This window comes from Mesoplodon mirus (genome assembly GCF_964341445.2).
Source record: "Mesoplodon mirus genome assembly, chromosome: 10".
NCBI lineage: Eukaryota > Metazoa > Chordata > Mammalia > Artiodactyla > Ziphiidae > Mesoplodon > Mesoplodon mirus.
Window position 1 is genome coordinate 33,224,532 of NC_138986.1, and position 14,349 is coordinate 33,238,880.

The 14,349-nt window shown below is 35.5% G+C and overlaps 1 protein-coding gene across 1 annotated transcript in view; it reads right to left on the minus strand.

The window, feature by feature from the left end:
• The window catches only part of LAMA2 (laminin subunit alpha 2), a 610,104-nt gene that overhangs the window by 255,059 nt on the left and 340,696 nt on the right, over window positions 1–14,349 (minus strand). Inside the window, exons 13-15 of the mRNA XM_082634259.1 lie at window positions 12,963–13,064; window positions 11,358–11,569; window positions 3,078–3,189 (exon numbers count right to left, since the gene is read on the minus strand). Coding sequence (XP_082490385.1) covers window positions 3,078–3,189; window positions 11,358–11,569; window positions 12,963–13,064 — 426 coding nt within the window. The remainder of the gene's footprint in view (window positions 1–3,077; window positions 3,190–11,357; window positions 11,570–12,962; window positions 13,065–14,349) is intronic.

A 14,349-nucleotide genomic window follows, 5' to 3' on the forward strand; every position in this document is an offset into this window, starting at 1 on the left:
AGCTGTTCCTCTCCCAGTTTTCCTTAGCTCAGTAAATGGTACCACATCCAATTGCTCAAGCTCATCATCTGACTCATTCTTAAAATCTTTAGTTTTTTCAACTCTCCCATGGCATGTCTATCAGTAAGTCCTATTGGTTCTACTACCAAAATATATTTAGAATAAACACGTCTTTCTACATCCTCTGTCATTATACTAACAAACCACTATCATCATTGCATTCTACCACAGTAGCATATTAACCATTTTCCTTCCTACCACTCCTGCCATGTAAAATATGTTCTACACACTGTAGTTATAATGACTTTTTCAAAAAAATATAACTCAGATCATGGCATCACCCAGCTTAAAGCCTTCTTTCCATTGAATTTAGAATAAAACCACAAGTTCTTATCATGCATGCAACGCTCTGAATGGCCAGCCTCCTTCAATCATACCTTGTGCCACTCTCTTACTTGCTTACTATAAGCTCCAGCCATACCTGCCCCGACTCAGCTCCTTGCCGACTCCAAACTCTGTTGCACTAACTCCTCAGCTCCTTGAACTAAGCTGACCCTAAACTCAGTTTAGATGCTACCGCCTCAGAAAACCTTCCTGACAACCTCTCATAAAGTAGTCCCTCCCATCTAATCTTCCTCTACCCATTCTCAGTACCTCTATCAAGGCACCCTGTTTATTTTCTTCATGGAATTTATCATATTTATCTAAATTTTCTTTGTGGCATCATATAGAAGAGGGAACTGAGATTTGAATTTAAACAACTTTTTTTAGTACCCAACTTTGCTTTCACTTCCTCACCTGCTCCACTTGTCAAGTGAAATGAATTATGATGATACTAGGAAAGTATGAAAATATTTGAAAGATGAACTGTGGGGGGATTTATAAGAAGTAGAAATGAGAAAAAAAAAGATTCTGAATCAACATTGTGGACCCAAACAAAACAGAAGAGAGTGATTCTATAATGGAGTTATGGCATGTGTTTTTGGTAAGCTAGAATTAATACATTAATAGTCTTTGGAGTTTACTCAGCTTTTAAAGGATCCAGTGATATTAGTGATAACAAAACTAGAGTGTCTGGCGTTAGGAACTCAATAAAAAAGCAAATGAATTTAGGAAAGGATAGGAATAGATAACAGTGAGTTTAAGAATAGGAAGTTTCAAAGAAAAGAAGGAATTATTAGAGAGTAGAAAAAACTAAGAAGCCAGAGAGAAACTCCAGAGTTCATTGTCTTCTGATTCAACTAAATTCTTTTATGGATTCCAAAGTAACTTTATTTATCAATTATCATGTGAGAGGCACAGGAAGGTTTTCTTATCGCTGCTCTGCTTCTTTGTTCTGACTCTCCCACACTCTCTTGCTTCTCTCTCTTCCTACCTAATTGTTACCATTATCTAGCATCCAATTTGAGGTTTTTCCACCCTAGGATACTTTCTGTGACATCTCTCTCCACTGGAATTGCTCACCTCTTTGAAAGATTATTGCACTTAAGTTCTGTACCACTTAACTGGTGCCTTAATTATATAGTGCTGTGATCCAATTTTTCACAGGTATTTGTTCTGTCTCCCTAAACAGACCGTTAGCTCTTTAAGAATAGGGATTGTGATGTAATCTTCTTGATAATCCCCTCAGCATCTAGGGCAGAATTTACCAAAGATTCTTAATAAATACTTTTGAAGAAAGAAAAGAAGAAACAAAATGCATAACCAATTAAATAATTCTAATATTCAGACAATTTTAGATTCAATGGGCATTTTAAATTTGTATAAAAGATGATGAAGAGCACTGAGAGTAATCAATGTGGGAATAAGGGTTAAACCAAGAATAGAATCAAGGTTATTTATTATTTCAGTTGAAATGAGAACATAAAGTTCAAAGAGAGCTTTCTGGTTTGAAATACAAACTGCTAGGCTCTTAATAAAAAAATACTTTTCATCAAGTACAGTATTTATTTTACATGTAAAATCAAATTTGGGTTGACAGAGCTAATTCATTTCCATGATTATTTTTCTCTTCTCTATTTGAATTTTGGAAAAGTGACAGTGAATTACATTTAGTTTTATTTCTGGATAGGTGAATCTGAGCCCAGTTAAAGAAAACACATTTGTCACCAATATGACTCTAAGCCCTGAGTATCCTCTCATAGCATGCATTATTTTAAAGTACAAGAGAAACAACAAAGCAAGGCCTAGGGTATTTTTGTAAATGGCATAATGGGGTAGTGTGCTGAAGTGGAACATCTTGGTACAGTCAGATGATTCCTTAAAGGAACCATTTTTAAAGAATTTAAGTTCCCATTTGTCTGCAAACCATGCCCTCTATAAAGGAAATGGTGTTTATATTTTTTTTGACCAGATTTCAAGTAAAATCAATTTTCAAACTACCTAAAGAAAATACATAAAAGTAAATAAAAATTATTACCTTAGAATGACACACTGTGATATTAAGTAAGGAACATTAATCTTATTATAAATCTAGAATATTGAGACAGCAATAAATATCTCAAATTTTAGGTGCTAAACAAATCAAAGACCTATAGGAAATTTTCTAGATCAAGGTATTTCTTCCATATATTATGTTCTGGACATTTTAAAGATTGAGTCCTTCAGAAGATTGTGATTTGGTTGTATTCTTAGGAATAAAGTAGAGAAAGAATGTGGTACATGGGATTTAAAAATGTGGAAAGGGTGAAAAAGAAAAGAAATAGTGCTAAATTCCTCGTAAGTACTCAGGTGGAAATGAAAGAGAAATATTTTGAAATATTATTCCACCATCATTTATTCTATTTTATCAACAGTTTAAATCGAAAACAAACACGTAAAGAAACATCAGATTTTTAGCTATATGTCATAAGACAAAATATCTCTACAAGAAACCTGATTTCAAGATGGCATTACATGAGTAACACTATTTGAAAGTCATGACTTTTTCGCAGACATTGGAGTTTCTTCTTTAACTAATAATATACTATCATTTGTGCAATCCTTGATGAAAAAACTAAGCTTATTTTAGAATAGTTTATGGAAAATAATGCTGAAGGAACTTAGAATGCACTGAAGCTATATTCTTGCAAACTTACTTCACAGGAGGAGCCAGTATACCCCGATGGACATTGACAAACTTCCACAGCTGCTGCAATGCTTCTGTCAGTAGGATAGGGGACAGCAGATTCAAGGCCAACAGAGCTCAGCCTGGAGCAGAAGGAAAAAGAAATGGTAAATAAGCAACAAACTCCTAGGTGTTACATCTCTTGAGGAATAGTACAGAAACAATGATGTAAATATAAGCAAAGTTTTATGTTGAAAAAGAAGGCAAATGAATATCCATAACTTGATGCTCTGGTCATTCATCATATTAGGCAAAGTCAGCCCAGTTAAAAGTGCTCACAACCAGTACCACAATCAAATGTTGAAAAGATATGACTATTCTTGCTCATTTCTTGGTTTTTGGCTATGTGTTTTGATTCCCCCACCGCCTTTTTTTTTTTTTTTTTTTGAGATAAAGAGTTTAAAATCATAGTTGAAGGGACTTCCCTGGTGGTACAGTGGCTAAGAATCCGCCTGCCAATGCAGGGGACATGGGTTCGATCCTTGGTCTGGGAAGATCCTACATGCTGCGGAGCAATTAAGGCCATGTGCCACAACTACTGAGCCTGTGCTCTAGAGCCAACGAGCCACAACTACTGAATCCGTGCACCCTAGAGCCTGCGCACACCGCAACCACAGAGCCTGCGTGCTGCAACTACTGAAGCCTGCGCACCTAGAGCCTGTGCTCCCCAACAAGAGAAGCCACCACAATGAGAAGCCTGCGCACCACAACAAAGAGTAGCCCCCACTCACCACAACTAAAGAAAGCCCGTGCACAGCAACAAAGACTCAATGCAGCAAAAAAAAAAAAAAAAAAAAAAAAAAATAGTTGAAGGAATTTTTAAAACATAAAACATTCATATGACTGACTTATTTTTAATATTTAAACTAGAAAAGCAGAAGGACATAATATTAATATTCAGTCCAACAGTTTAAATTTAAAGAAAAAATGGAAGCAAAAAAAAGAAAAAGAAAGAAAAGAAAGATGGAAATTATTTTAGTTGCTTTTTCTCAGAGATAGATCTTCATATTGGTAGGTAAAAGTGAAACTTTTTCAAATGCTCAGTTGAATTAGTTAGAACTATTTTCCTAAATTGTTTTGGGCCTAAATTAAATTCACTGTTTTCTGTACTTCCGGGCTTCATTTTATTGGTACTTCTGTGCAATCTGGTGACTTTAGCACAGAGCTTTGGTATCATTCATTATTCCTAGGAAAAGCTGGTTTGGCCAAGTTGAAAAATGCTGTTACATAAGTGGTATATATGTATAGTGTTTGTATGTATTTCTTTCCAAATATACAACCAATATACATTCACAATTTAAATAAATCTCATTAGTGTCTTATTGGCTTTTTCCTATTAAGAAAAACAAAATGTAAAATCTTCATTGTTAAGAACACAAACTCAGAAGTCAGACAGATCAAGATTCATATCCTGTCTCTGACATCTACCAGTCCCGTAGCCTAGGAAAAATTACTTAACATCTCTCAGCCTCAATATCATCATCTATGTAATGGAGATAAAACAAGAGTCCATACATGATGGGCTTGATTAAAGGATTAAATGAAATAATGAATGTAAAGTTCTTGATATAGTACATAACTCATATATGTGGTTATAAAATGCTAGGAATTTTATTACCATATATTGACTGCTGCAACAGGATCAAAATGACTAGATGAGTAGCACAAGAAATACTATTTCCATCCCCAAAACTAGATTTTTGTCATTTTAATGTATTAAAATAAATTTTAAATAAGCTCTAAGAGCACAAAATTAAATGACTGCTATTGATTCATAATGATAATTATTGTTTTTTAAAATGACTGATAGATCTCCATAACACATAATATGCCATTATTTAACCATAAAAAAGATGTAACTGATTCTTGCTAGGATATGCATTTTTAGTTGCTTTCTTAAGAGTGGTGGTAGATTTTTATTGTTTGGTGATTCCCAACCTCTGGCAACTGAGATCTGCTTCTGTTTCCATGGATTTACCTATTCTGGATATTTCATACAAATGGACATATATAATACATGACCTTTTGGGTCTGGCTTCTCTCTGTTAGCATAATGTTTTCAAGGTTCATCCATGTTATAACACATATCAGTATTTCATTCATTTTTATGGATGAGTAATATTCTATTGCATGAATATACCACACTTTCTTATTCCATTCATCTGTTCATGGATGGTTGGCTATTTCTACTTTTAGACTACTGTAAATATATTGCTATAAACATTTGTATACAACTATTTTTGAGTGCCTGCTTTTAATTCTTTGGGGTATATAAGTAGGAGTGAAATCCCTAGATCTGGCAATTTTTAACACAACATAAGGTTTTGGAGAGTTACTAAAATAAGGATAGTACTTGTTTATGCTAACATGAGTTTATGAGTACTCCTTAAGAACAGAGACCCTGTTGTGTCATCTCTCTACCTAGCCTGATCACATCAATACATGCTCAACACATTTTTGTTGGATGGATGAATCTCTGGATGGATAGAAGGATAGACAGATAGTGGGTAGATGAATAGATAGATGGATAAATGGATGGATACAAGACCAAATACATACATAAATGAATGAATAAATGGATAGATGAATGGAATGTAGTTATATTACAAACAATGTGTTGTAACATACTCCATAACAAATGATACACTGAAGCCAGGATCCACATTTCAGATGAATAAAATCAGATAAGTAGAAGAAAACTTACTTGTTTTATCTAACAAAGAAAATAAATTGAAAACTGCTAGCATTAGGACTTCAGGCCAGAGGCCAGAACTCATCTGAATTTATTGTGACATCTAATTGCCTGCAATTAATGGACTGTCACATGACAAACTTGTATTTCTGATCACTTTAATTTCAGAATTAGATGATTTCATGATTACTATACTAGCTGATTATCATACAAAGACTATCACACTTACTAAACAGCAGCCTGGTTAACTATATATAGATATAATCCTAGGATTTTCAGTATAAAATTAATGAGCAAAACATAAAGAAAGATTACTGGAATGTTTTAAAATAGAAAAATGAGTAATTGACTGCTTTAAGAAACAATTTAAAATAGAACAAAACAAAAACAAAAATATTTTCAATGAACTGCCAACCTTCATTTGTCTTTTGAAACAACAGATGTTCCTCTTCTTAATCTATGTAACCATTTTGAGCTATGAGAAATTTCATCACTCAAACATCTTTCCCAGCAATATTCCACATTAGTATTCACTGAACAGTCCCAATGTGCATTAGGTTCTGCTATTTGTTAAATGGGATTTTAATGTGTTTAACAGTTTTTAGTGTTACTCATGAAGAAGGCTGCAGTTTATTCTTTTTCTCCCTTCAATATGGTCATTTTATTTTCTTGATACAGGCTGCATTCATTTAAATACATAATGCTGATAGTAATAAAGTACTAAAGTTTGGAGATGCATGAACTGTCAAAGATTTGTCAACTAAATCAAATGTTTTAGCTGGCTATTTCTCTTTATTATTATGAGTGGGAATACAGATAAGATGATGGATGAAGAGAAAAGATATAATTATATAAGCTAGTATTGAAAATATTGGAATCATATAAGAAACACTGTCCTGGAACTGTCTTAAAGATTGTTCTTAATATTTTTGTTTTCCTATATTTTCCACCAGAGTTAGCTATGTCATGCTTCACACACAAAAAAGAAAAAAACCCAAACTATCCTTTAAATAACAGGACACTTGATGTTAAAACTCTTTTAAATAATTATTTTTAATTCATCTTTTTTGTATAGAAGATATCTATTTAATTCTACTTAAACAAATGTTACTTCAGGTTGGTCACTACAGATAAAGATTTTATCACTGTTCAGGTGCTTTGTTCTATTTCATTTTTGACAAAACATAAGATGATGACTTAGAACTTCCTTTAGCCTCTATCCTGTGGAAGTTCCACAAAGTACTACTCAATTAGTGAAGCCTGATCGTTTTTACTTCATTCCTAAAAAGGCAACAGAATCATTCACTAGGTCATTCAATGTCCAAGTGGGCCATCTGGGAACAAGCTAGACATTTTCTCCAAACATCTTCAATCCCATACCAAGTAAGGAAAATAACTGACAGAATCTGCTATTGTTACAGCCATTCATCAAAAATATATTAAATGTTAATATAAGAATTCATCTCTTCCCCCCTAGGTCCACCAGGATGCTCTATGCACACTTCCATTGCACTCTTTATTATACTACCATAAACGTTTCTACATGTCTGCCTTTCATACTTGACCATGCCTTCTTTGAATTCAATGATCCTTTATCCATCTTTGTATCCTCTTTCCTTAGCCTAGAACTATCACATAATAATTACTGTGTACTGAGTGTCTTCTGTGCACTATCATGGGAACTTGAGACATAGCTCCTTTAAATATCATGAAACTAATGTGGTAATCATGTTTTTGTCCACACTTACAAAGCCAGAACCTGAAGCTCAGAGAAGTAAAGTGCCTTGTCACTATGATACCATTAGCAAATGGTGCAGCACAGACTCAAACCCAAACCCAGTGGTTAGCCTGTTACTCGACATTGCCTCCCAACATATACTAGATAGCAGGTCAGATGTTTTGGATACATCATTTTCTCACCTTAGCATTCAACTTGAAAGTTAGGTATTCTTTTTGCCAATTTACAGAAGAGAGAGCTGCGACTCAAATACACAGGGAAGGCACTCAGTAAATGCTGGCAGACTGAATGAATCCAATGTTACAGAATAGATTTGGGAGGTAGTCAAAGATAATGGGGAGAAAACACATGGCATAAACCCTGGCTGAACCTCTTCCCAAGAGCAAGTTACATAAATCTTTTTAAGAGCCTCAGAGCCCTTGTCATAATAATTTCTTCAATATGCGATTACCTGTATCATTAATTTCAAAAGGTAGAAGTATACTATCAACACTATTTCTACAAGCCTCAAAACACTCCTTTGTTTACAAGGATTTTTCTAGATTATTTATTACATAAATTCTGTGTAATATTTTTGATACCCATACCAAAAAATTTACTATTAAAAGTCATATGAAAACATCTTGCCTTGGAGAAACTTCGTATTTCTTTTCAAGCAATAAAGACACATGGGTTGCATCATAATAAAGTCATGATGGGCTTAGTTATGCTGTGGTAACAGACAACTCCAAATTCTCAGTGGCTTAACAGAAAACAAAAGTTTACTCATGTGAAATCCTCTACAGGTCTGGGTAACTATTCCGGGTGGCTGACCTATGTGTGCTGTCAATATTTCAGGCTGTTTTGATCTTCTGGTAGCTAAGCAAGCTCCACAGAGTCTCAAACAGGCAATTCAATGCTTTTCCAGGGCTTGGGGGGAGGAGGAGAGGAATAATACATCATTTCAGCTCACATTTCATTGGCGAAACCAAGTCCTATGACCACATCTACCCTCAAAGAAAATGCAGTATTCCAAAAGGAGGAGATTAAAAATTTGATGGACTGTACTAATGTCTACTATAGGGTATAAGAAAAAATATCAAGTTAAATATCAAGGATGCTAGTAAAAATAAGGTTTGGTGAATTTAAAGGAGAAAGATACACAGTTAGGTTAAGTTGGTTTCTCTTACATTCCTAAAGGAAGAATGAAAAATTTTCCATTTTTATCTTCATCTTATCAATGAGGACAATGAGAAGGAAATCAATTAATTTTATCGTATGGGCCTCTCAGCATTGTCAAAAAGAATGACAGCAAAAATGGTCTCAATTTTAGAAATATCAGTCCATGCTTTATTCTAGATATCTCCAAGTCTTAACGGTACTTGGAAAAAATGGTATTCCCTGGAATGATGCAGGTCAGATAGAAATGCTTCGGATTTGTGTGCTGATTTGCCATTAGTAAAATGCTTTTGCAGCCCTCTAATTCCATTCTCATAGTGACTTTCTGACGTTGGCAAGCAATTGTCCTCATCCTTATTTTACAGACGAGGTGGCTGAATCCAAAGAGGTCAAAATGACACTTATGTTTACAACTATTAAATAGCTAAGTTGAAAACAGAAGTCAAAATCCTGACCTGCAGCCCACTTCTCCCTCCACTATTCAATTCCAGTTCCTCCATAATGGAAGGAACGTAAGCCCATTTGCTGAGAGAACTACCCTGGAAATAAATCTTCCTTAAGTAATTCTAAACATGAATTTCTGTTGAGATAGCTTCAATTTACTTGTGCTTGCACACAAGCTGTGTACCAAGTTGGAAGCCTACTGTGCAAGACAAGTTGAAATCAATTCAAATGATGTTTTACAAATATGACTCAATCTACTAGTAGATCAGAGATAAATAAAACATAACAAGCGTACTGACTCGGGATTCATGCTGACTTTCGGCTCACCTGAAGTGGGTAGGAGTTTCAAATATGATATGGCTTTCACTTCTTGAACCACAGTGCCTTACAAAATGTAGGCTGCAGAAAGCATCACCTACTTGGATTAGTTCCTGTGTCAGATCCCATACACACACTCTGTGAACACGTTGTTCGTGTATGGGAAAACCTCAGCAGGTTCAAAAGAAACTAGTGATTTTAAGATGGGTAGACACTAAAATTATCTGACATGAATCAGGGGGATTCATGTCTTTGGATTAACTTGTCTGAGAAACAATGCTGGCAAAAATAAATAAGTCCCCCAGCCACTTTTTGTCCATTTGCTTGTCATTTATTTTGAAATCCAGAGGACTCATCTCGTTGTACTTGTTAAACATCTTGGCAATCTCTATTTACTAAATGTGAAAAAACATAATTAATTCCTAAGTGCTGCTTCTCATCTTCATGGCATTTTAACCCAGCTTCTAGCAGAATTGACTCTGTAGAAGAGGTACATTGTTTGGCAGTGGTTCTGTTTATGAATCTGCGATACTCTCCTTTGGGAGATGGTAATGATGATTACACTTAGTTAAAGTACTACAAATGAAAGACAAACTAGGCCATGCAAGCAAATGAAGGAGGTAGGGGAGCATCAGTAATTAAAAAAAACCGTTTTGCAGATAAATCAGTATTGGAGACATTGCTTTGATTATGGGTAGGCCAAGTTGTCGGTTTGGGGTCACATTTGGTCATCTAATTAACCTGATTTAGGACAAAATTGCCACGAGAGCTTGTGTTATTTACTATTAGAGTAGAAAAGGAGAAAGGAAAAGAGCTCATTTAGACACATAGTCAAAATTTTGTCAGAAAAATACATCATTGTTTTGTTTGTTTGTTTGTTTTTTTGCAGTGCACGGGCCTCTCACTGTTGTGGCCTCTCCCGCTGCGGAGCACAGGCTCTGGACGCGCAGGCTCAGTGGCCATGGCTCACGGGCCTAGCCCCTCTGTGGCATGTGGGATCTTCCCGGACCGGGGCACGAGCCCGTGTCCCCTGCACCGGCAGGCGGACTCTCAACCACTGTGCCACCAGGGAAGCCCCATCATTGTTTTAAAAATGGAAAGCACAGCAGCCTACAGTCAGCCCCTTATGGATGTTTGGTTCAAGTCAGGGAGCTCTCTCTTTAAGGAAAAAAATGGAGAACAGAAAGGAATAATCCTTTGAAAGCGTTCTAGGTAAAGAGCCCTTTACATAATTATCACATATAATTTTCACAACGACCCTGAAAGGTAGGCACTATTTTCTCCACTTCACATTTGAAGAAATCAAGTTTTCACAAGAACCAACCACTTGCCAAAGGTCACACATATAATAAGCAATAGAGCTAATTTAATTCCTAGTCAGGTTACCTCCGAAGCTCATACTTTCCTTTATATCATGCAGCCATTACAGTATTTTTTTAAAAAAACTTGTAGTTACTTAAATGAAGATGCCTATATTTCTCATCATAAACTATATACTACTAAGTCAGAGATGACTGAATTAATTAATGGAAGAAAATATTTTACAAACCACTTTCTGAATACGGGTATCCTGGAATTGTATCACTTTAGTTTTCCACTATCTGAGTCATCATAAAGGAGACTCTTTTCCAGTATAGCATTTCTCGGTATGGGAAGCATTCTTATTGCATGCTCTGGCAGAATTGAGAAAGAATCATCAATACTAAAAAAGGACTAAGACAAATTCATCTTGGGTATGCAAAATATTAAAGCTTAACAGAAACACTTTTCAGAAAACCAGTGCTCCGCTCTTATCTACTATTTGAAGACAGCAAACATTAGGGATCTTCAGTCACTCAGCACATGCGTGTTTGCCCCAAGGTAAATGTGTGAACACTGGAAGATGCAGTTCTTGAGTTTACCTGAAGATGGCATCCATCCCAAGGCTGTATGTGATTTGTATAAGGACTCTCTTTAAATTCGCAAACACGGTCATAAACTCTTTCCTACTGACTGGGAAATTTGTGCCATGTATGGTAAATAAATCTTCTTTAAGTGACAACACATTAATATGTTCTTCAGATGGTTGCAGATACACCTCATCTTGGGCTGTACTGATCCTCAAGTCATTTCCCTAAAGAGAAAAAGAAAGTATAAAAGGGTAAAACTGGGAAAAAAGGGATTCTCTGTGGATTATCCTCAGTAGGTTTTTAATTTCAGGTTAGCTTCCCCTGTCAGTCAGCATATTTCTAGTATGTATAAAAGGCAGAGAAAACAATTTAAATATTAGCCTTAACCAGATGCATCACAAAGTATACGCTTCCTGGTTATGCATGACTTTGCTTCCCCCATTAACTAAAATAATAAATACCTGGCAACTCATAGATATATGTGATTACAAATGTCTCAGTTTTACAGAAGTGTACAAAAACTGAGTATTTCAAATATACTGTTTTATGGTGAACGTGGGTTGTATAGGAAAATAGGGAAGAAAACTTAGAACAGTGTATGAAGCTATTGTTTTAAAGGACTCTTCTATCTGGGGGAAAAAAACCCCAAAACAAACAAGAAAAAAGCCTGCAGTTTAATGTTCACAATAGGATAATGGCATCATTACCATATGAGTTAACATTTTATCTTAGTTCATTCGTATTAATAATATGTAACTTCTCAACATTTTACATTTAGAGAATCCCTTTTATCTCAAAGGAATTCTATGACATACTTCTAGTTTCATACACATACATACGTAATGATATATATCACCCAGATCACTTCATCTAATACTGGGAACATTCATTTTGGGGAAAGAATTTTTTTTATTGATTCTCATGCATGAAAGTTTCAAGACAAAAAACAACAAAGCCTCATGCTAAATCAACATAGATCCATTTGGACTCATAAATATGCATGAAATGTGTGCTTTTGTGTGACTTGAGGGGAGGAGGGCATGTATTATGTGAAAGGAAGAGTATGAGAAAGGATGGAAGACAGCCTTTGTGATAACTTTAGCCTTCTAGCATTTGGGAACTCCCTATGGCCCTCCAAATCCCGAAAGCAGTTTCTCCTATATTTTTCTTATCTAAATTAGGAGTTTTGAATTCGATTTAACTGCACCTAAATAAATGTTTCCTTTTCCATTTACTTCTACCTAATATAAACAAAGAAATAAACAATAAAATCTACTTGGAAGCAAGGAGAGATGGATAAAGTACAACTATGTAAATCTGCCATTTGCCTAAATACTTTCAGTATCCTTATATTCTTGGGAAAATAGTCATTAAGTTTTAAATTTAAATTCGAAATCTGCTCTAAAACTCCCATGTACCATTGGAACCCAATGCCTATGCTCAGTCTTTTAGCTATGTCTCGGAGTGAAACATAAGACTGGCATAAAAAACTCCCAAAATATGATATTTTTCTCTAGTAGTATGTAAATTAATGTTAAACTAGCCAAGTAAGGAATAACCTCAAATGACATAAGAGTGTAAAGCAGTTAAATATAAATGACACTTTCCATACTCTACCTCTAAGATAACCATAAGCTGGAGTACATGTTCTGTATCTTCCTCCTCTTCTTCGAGGTCGTATGATATAGTAAATGTCAATTGTCCTCCAACTGCTGTGAGCTACAAGAGAGGAGATGCGTAATCATTACAGGACTGGAGATGGGTCATTAAATCATGTTTTACTTATTATTTTAAAATTATTATATTGTTCTAGAGGGCAGGATTTGGAAGAAGCAGAAATCATGAGCATGCAGAGTGAGAATGATAGACATTTCTTTAGGAGTAACCTTTATACGAACCTTACCCATCAACAGCAAGCCTGACACAAATATAAATTCATGTATTATTTTCCCTGGTATTGCAGGCTTGCTGAAATAGGTTAAGTTCCAGGGAACCAAACACAGCCCCTCCTGTCCTTCTCCTAGTGTGTAGCTTGAGCTTTAAAATTCCCAGAGAAGGATCTTTGTTAAAATTGGGAGATTTCTACCCATCCCTGAGGGTCACTCACTTTCTGTGGGTCTGAATGCTTTCAGCAAAGACATCACTCCATTTCACAGGCACTTTACCTAGACTATAAGCTAAGCTGGGAAATGTTGTTGGTCAAAGAAAAAGAAGTGTAGCAGCAAATTTTATATCATGATAAAATCCAATCAAAACTCCCAAAGAAGATACACTTTCCCCTGTGCAATCCAATATGCTTAGTTTGAATGAATGCTGTTATCCCTTTTCGTTAAACAAACTTCTTTCCTTCCAACATGCATACCGAGCCCCATACAATGTATGCTTGAGGTTTACATCCTCTGACATTGACAGTAACCTTGCAGAAAGGATAAAAAAAATAGGAAAGCAAGATCATTTACAGGATAGGAACCAACAGTGGAGCTTGAGTGACAGACTCGATGCAAATGCTGCAGTGCTTTTTAAAAAATTCCACCCCAGCATTGTAAATAGACACTCATAAAACAAAGCTGATGATTTGTATTCTGCAGTTTCCTCCATGCTGACAAACAGACCCAGCTTCGCAGCCCTAGGCTCTCTGTGGCCTCTCACAGCAGACCCTGACCACAAAGCAATTCCCGATGATTCTCTGGATTGAAGAGGAGGAACCCGGATTCCTCTCAGAGTTGTTCCATAGAGAATGGAACATAGCTCGCCATGGCTGATTAAACAGGGTTTTTAAATTGCAGCTCCTAATGTCTTCTAAGAGCTCATTACAGGGAGCTCTATAAGGAACTAAAATTCAGAAAACTTTTATTCCCCTGTTCCACTGAGAAATAGCCCTATTCTAATGTCTTTTCATATATAAAATAATAAATTTCTCTCTAGACTATAGCCTTTGGCATTATTGTGAGTAATGATGGGTGAATCTATGTAAAAGGTTTTTGGTTCTATTAAGATAAGCTTC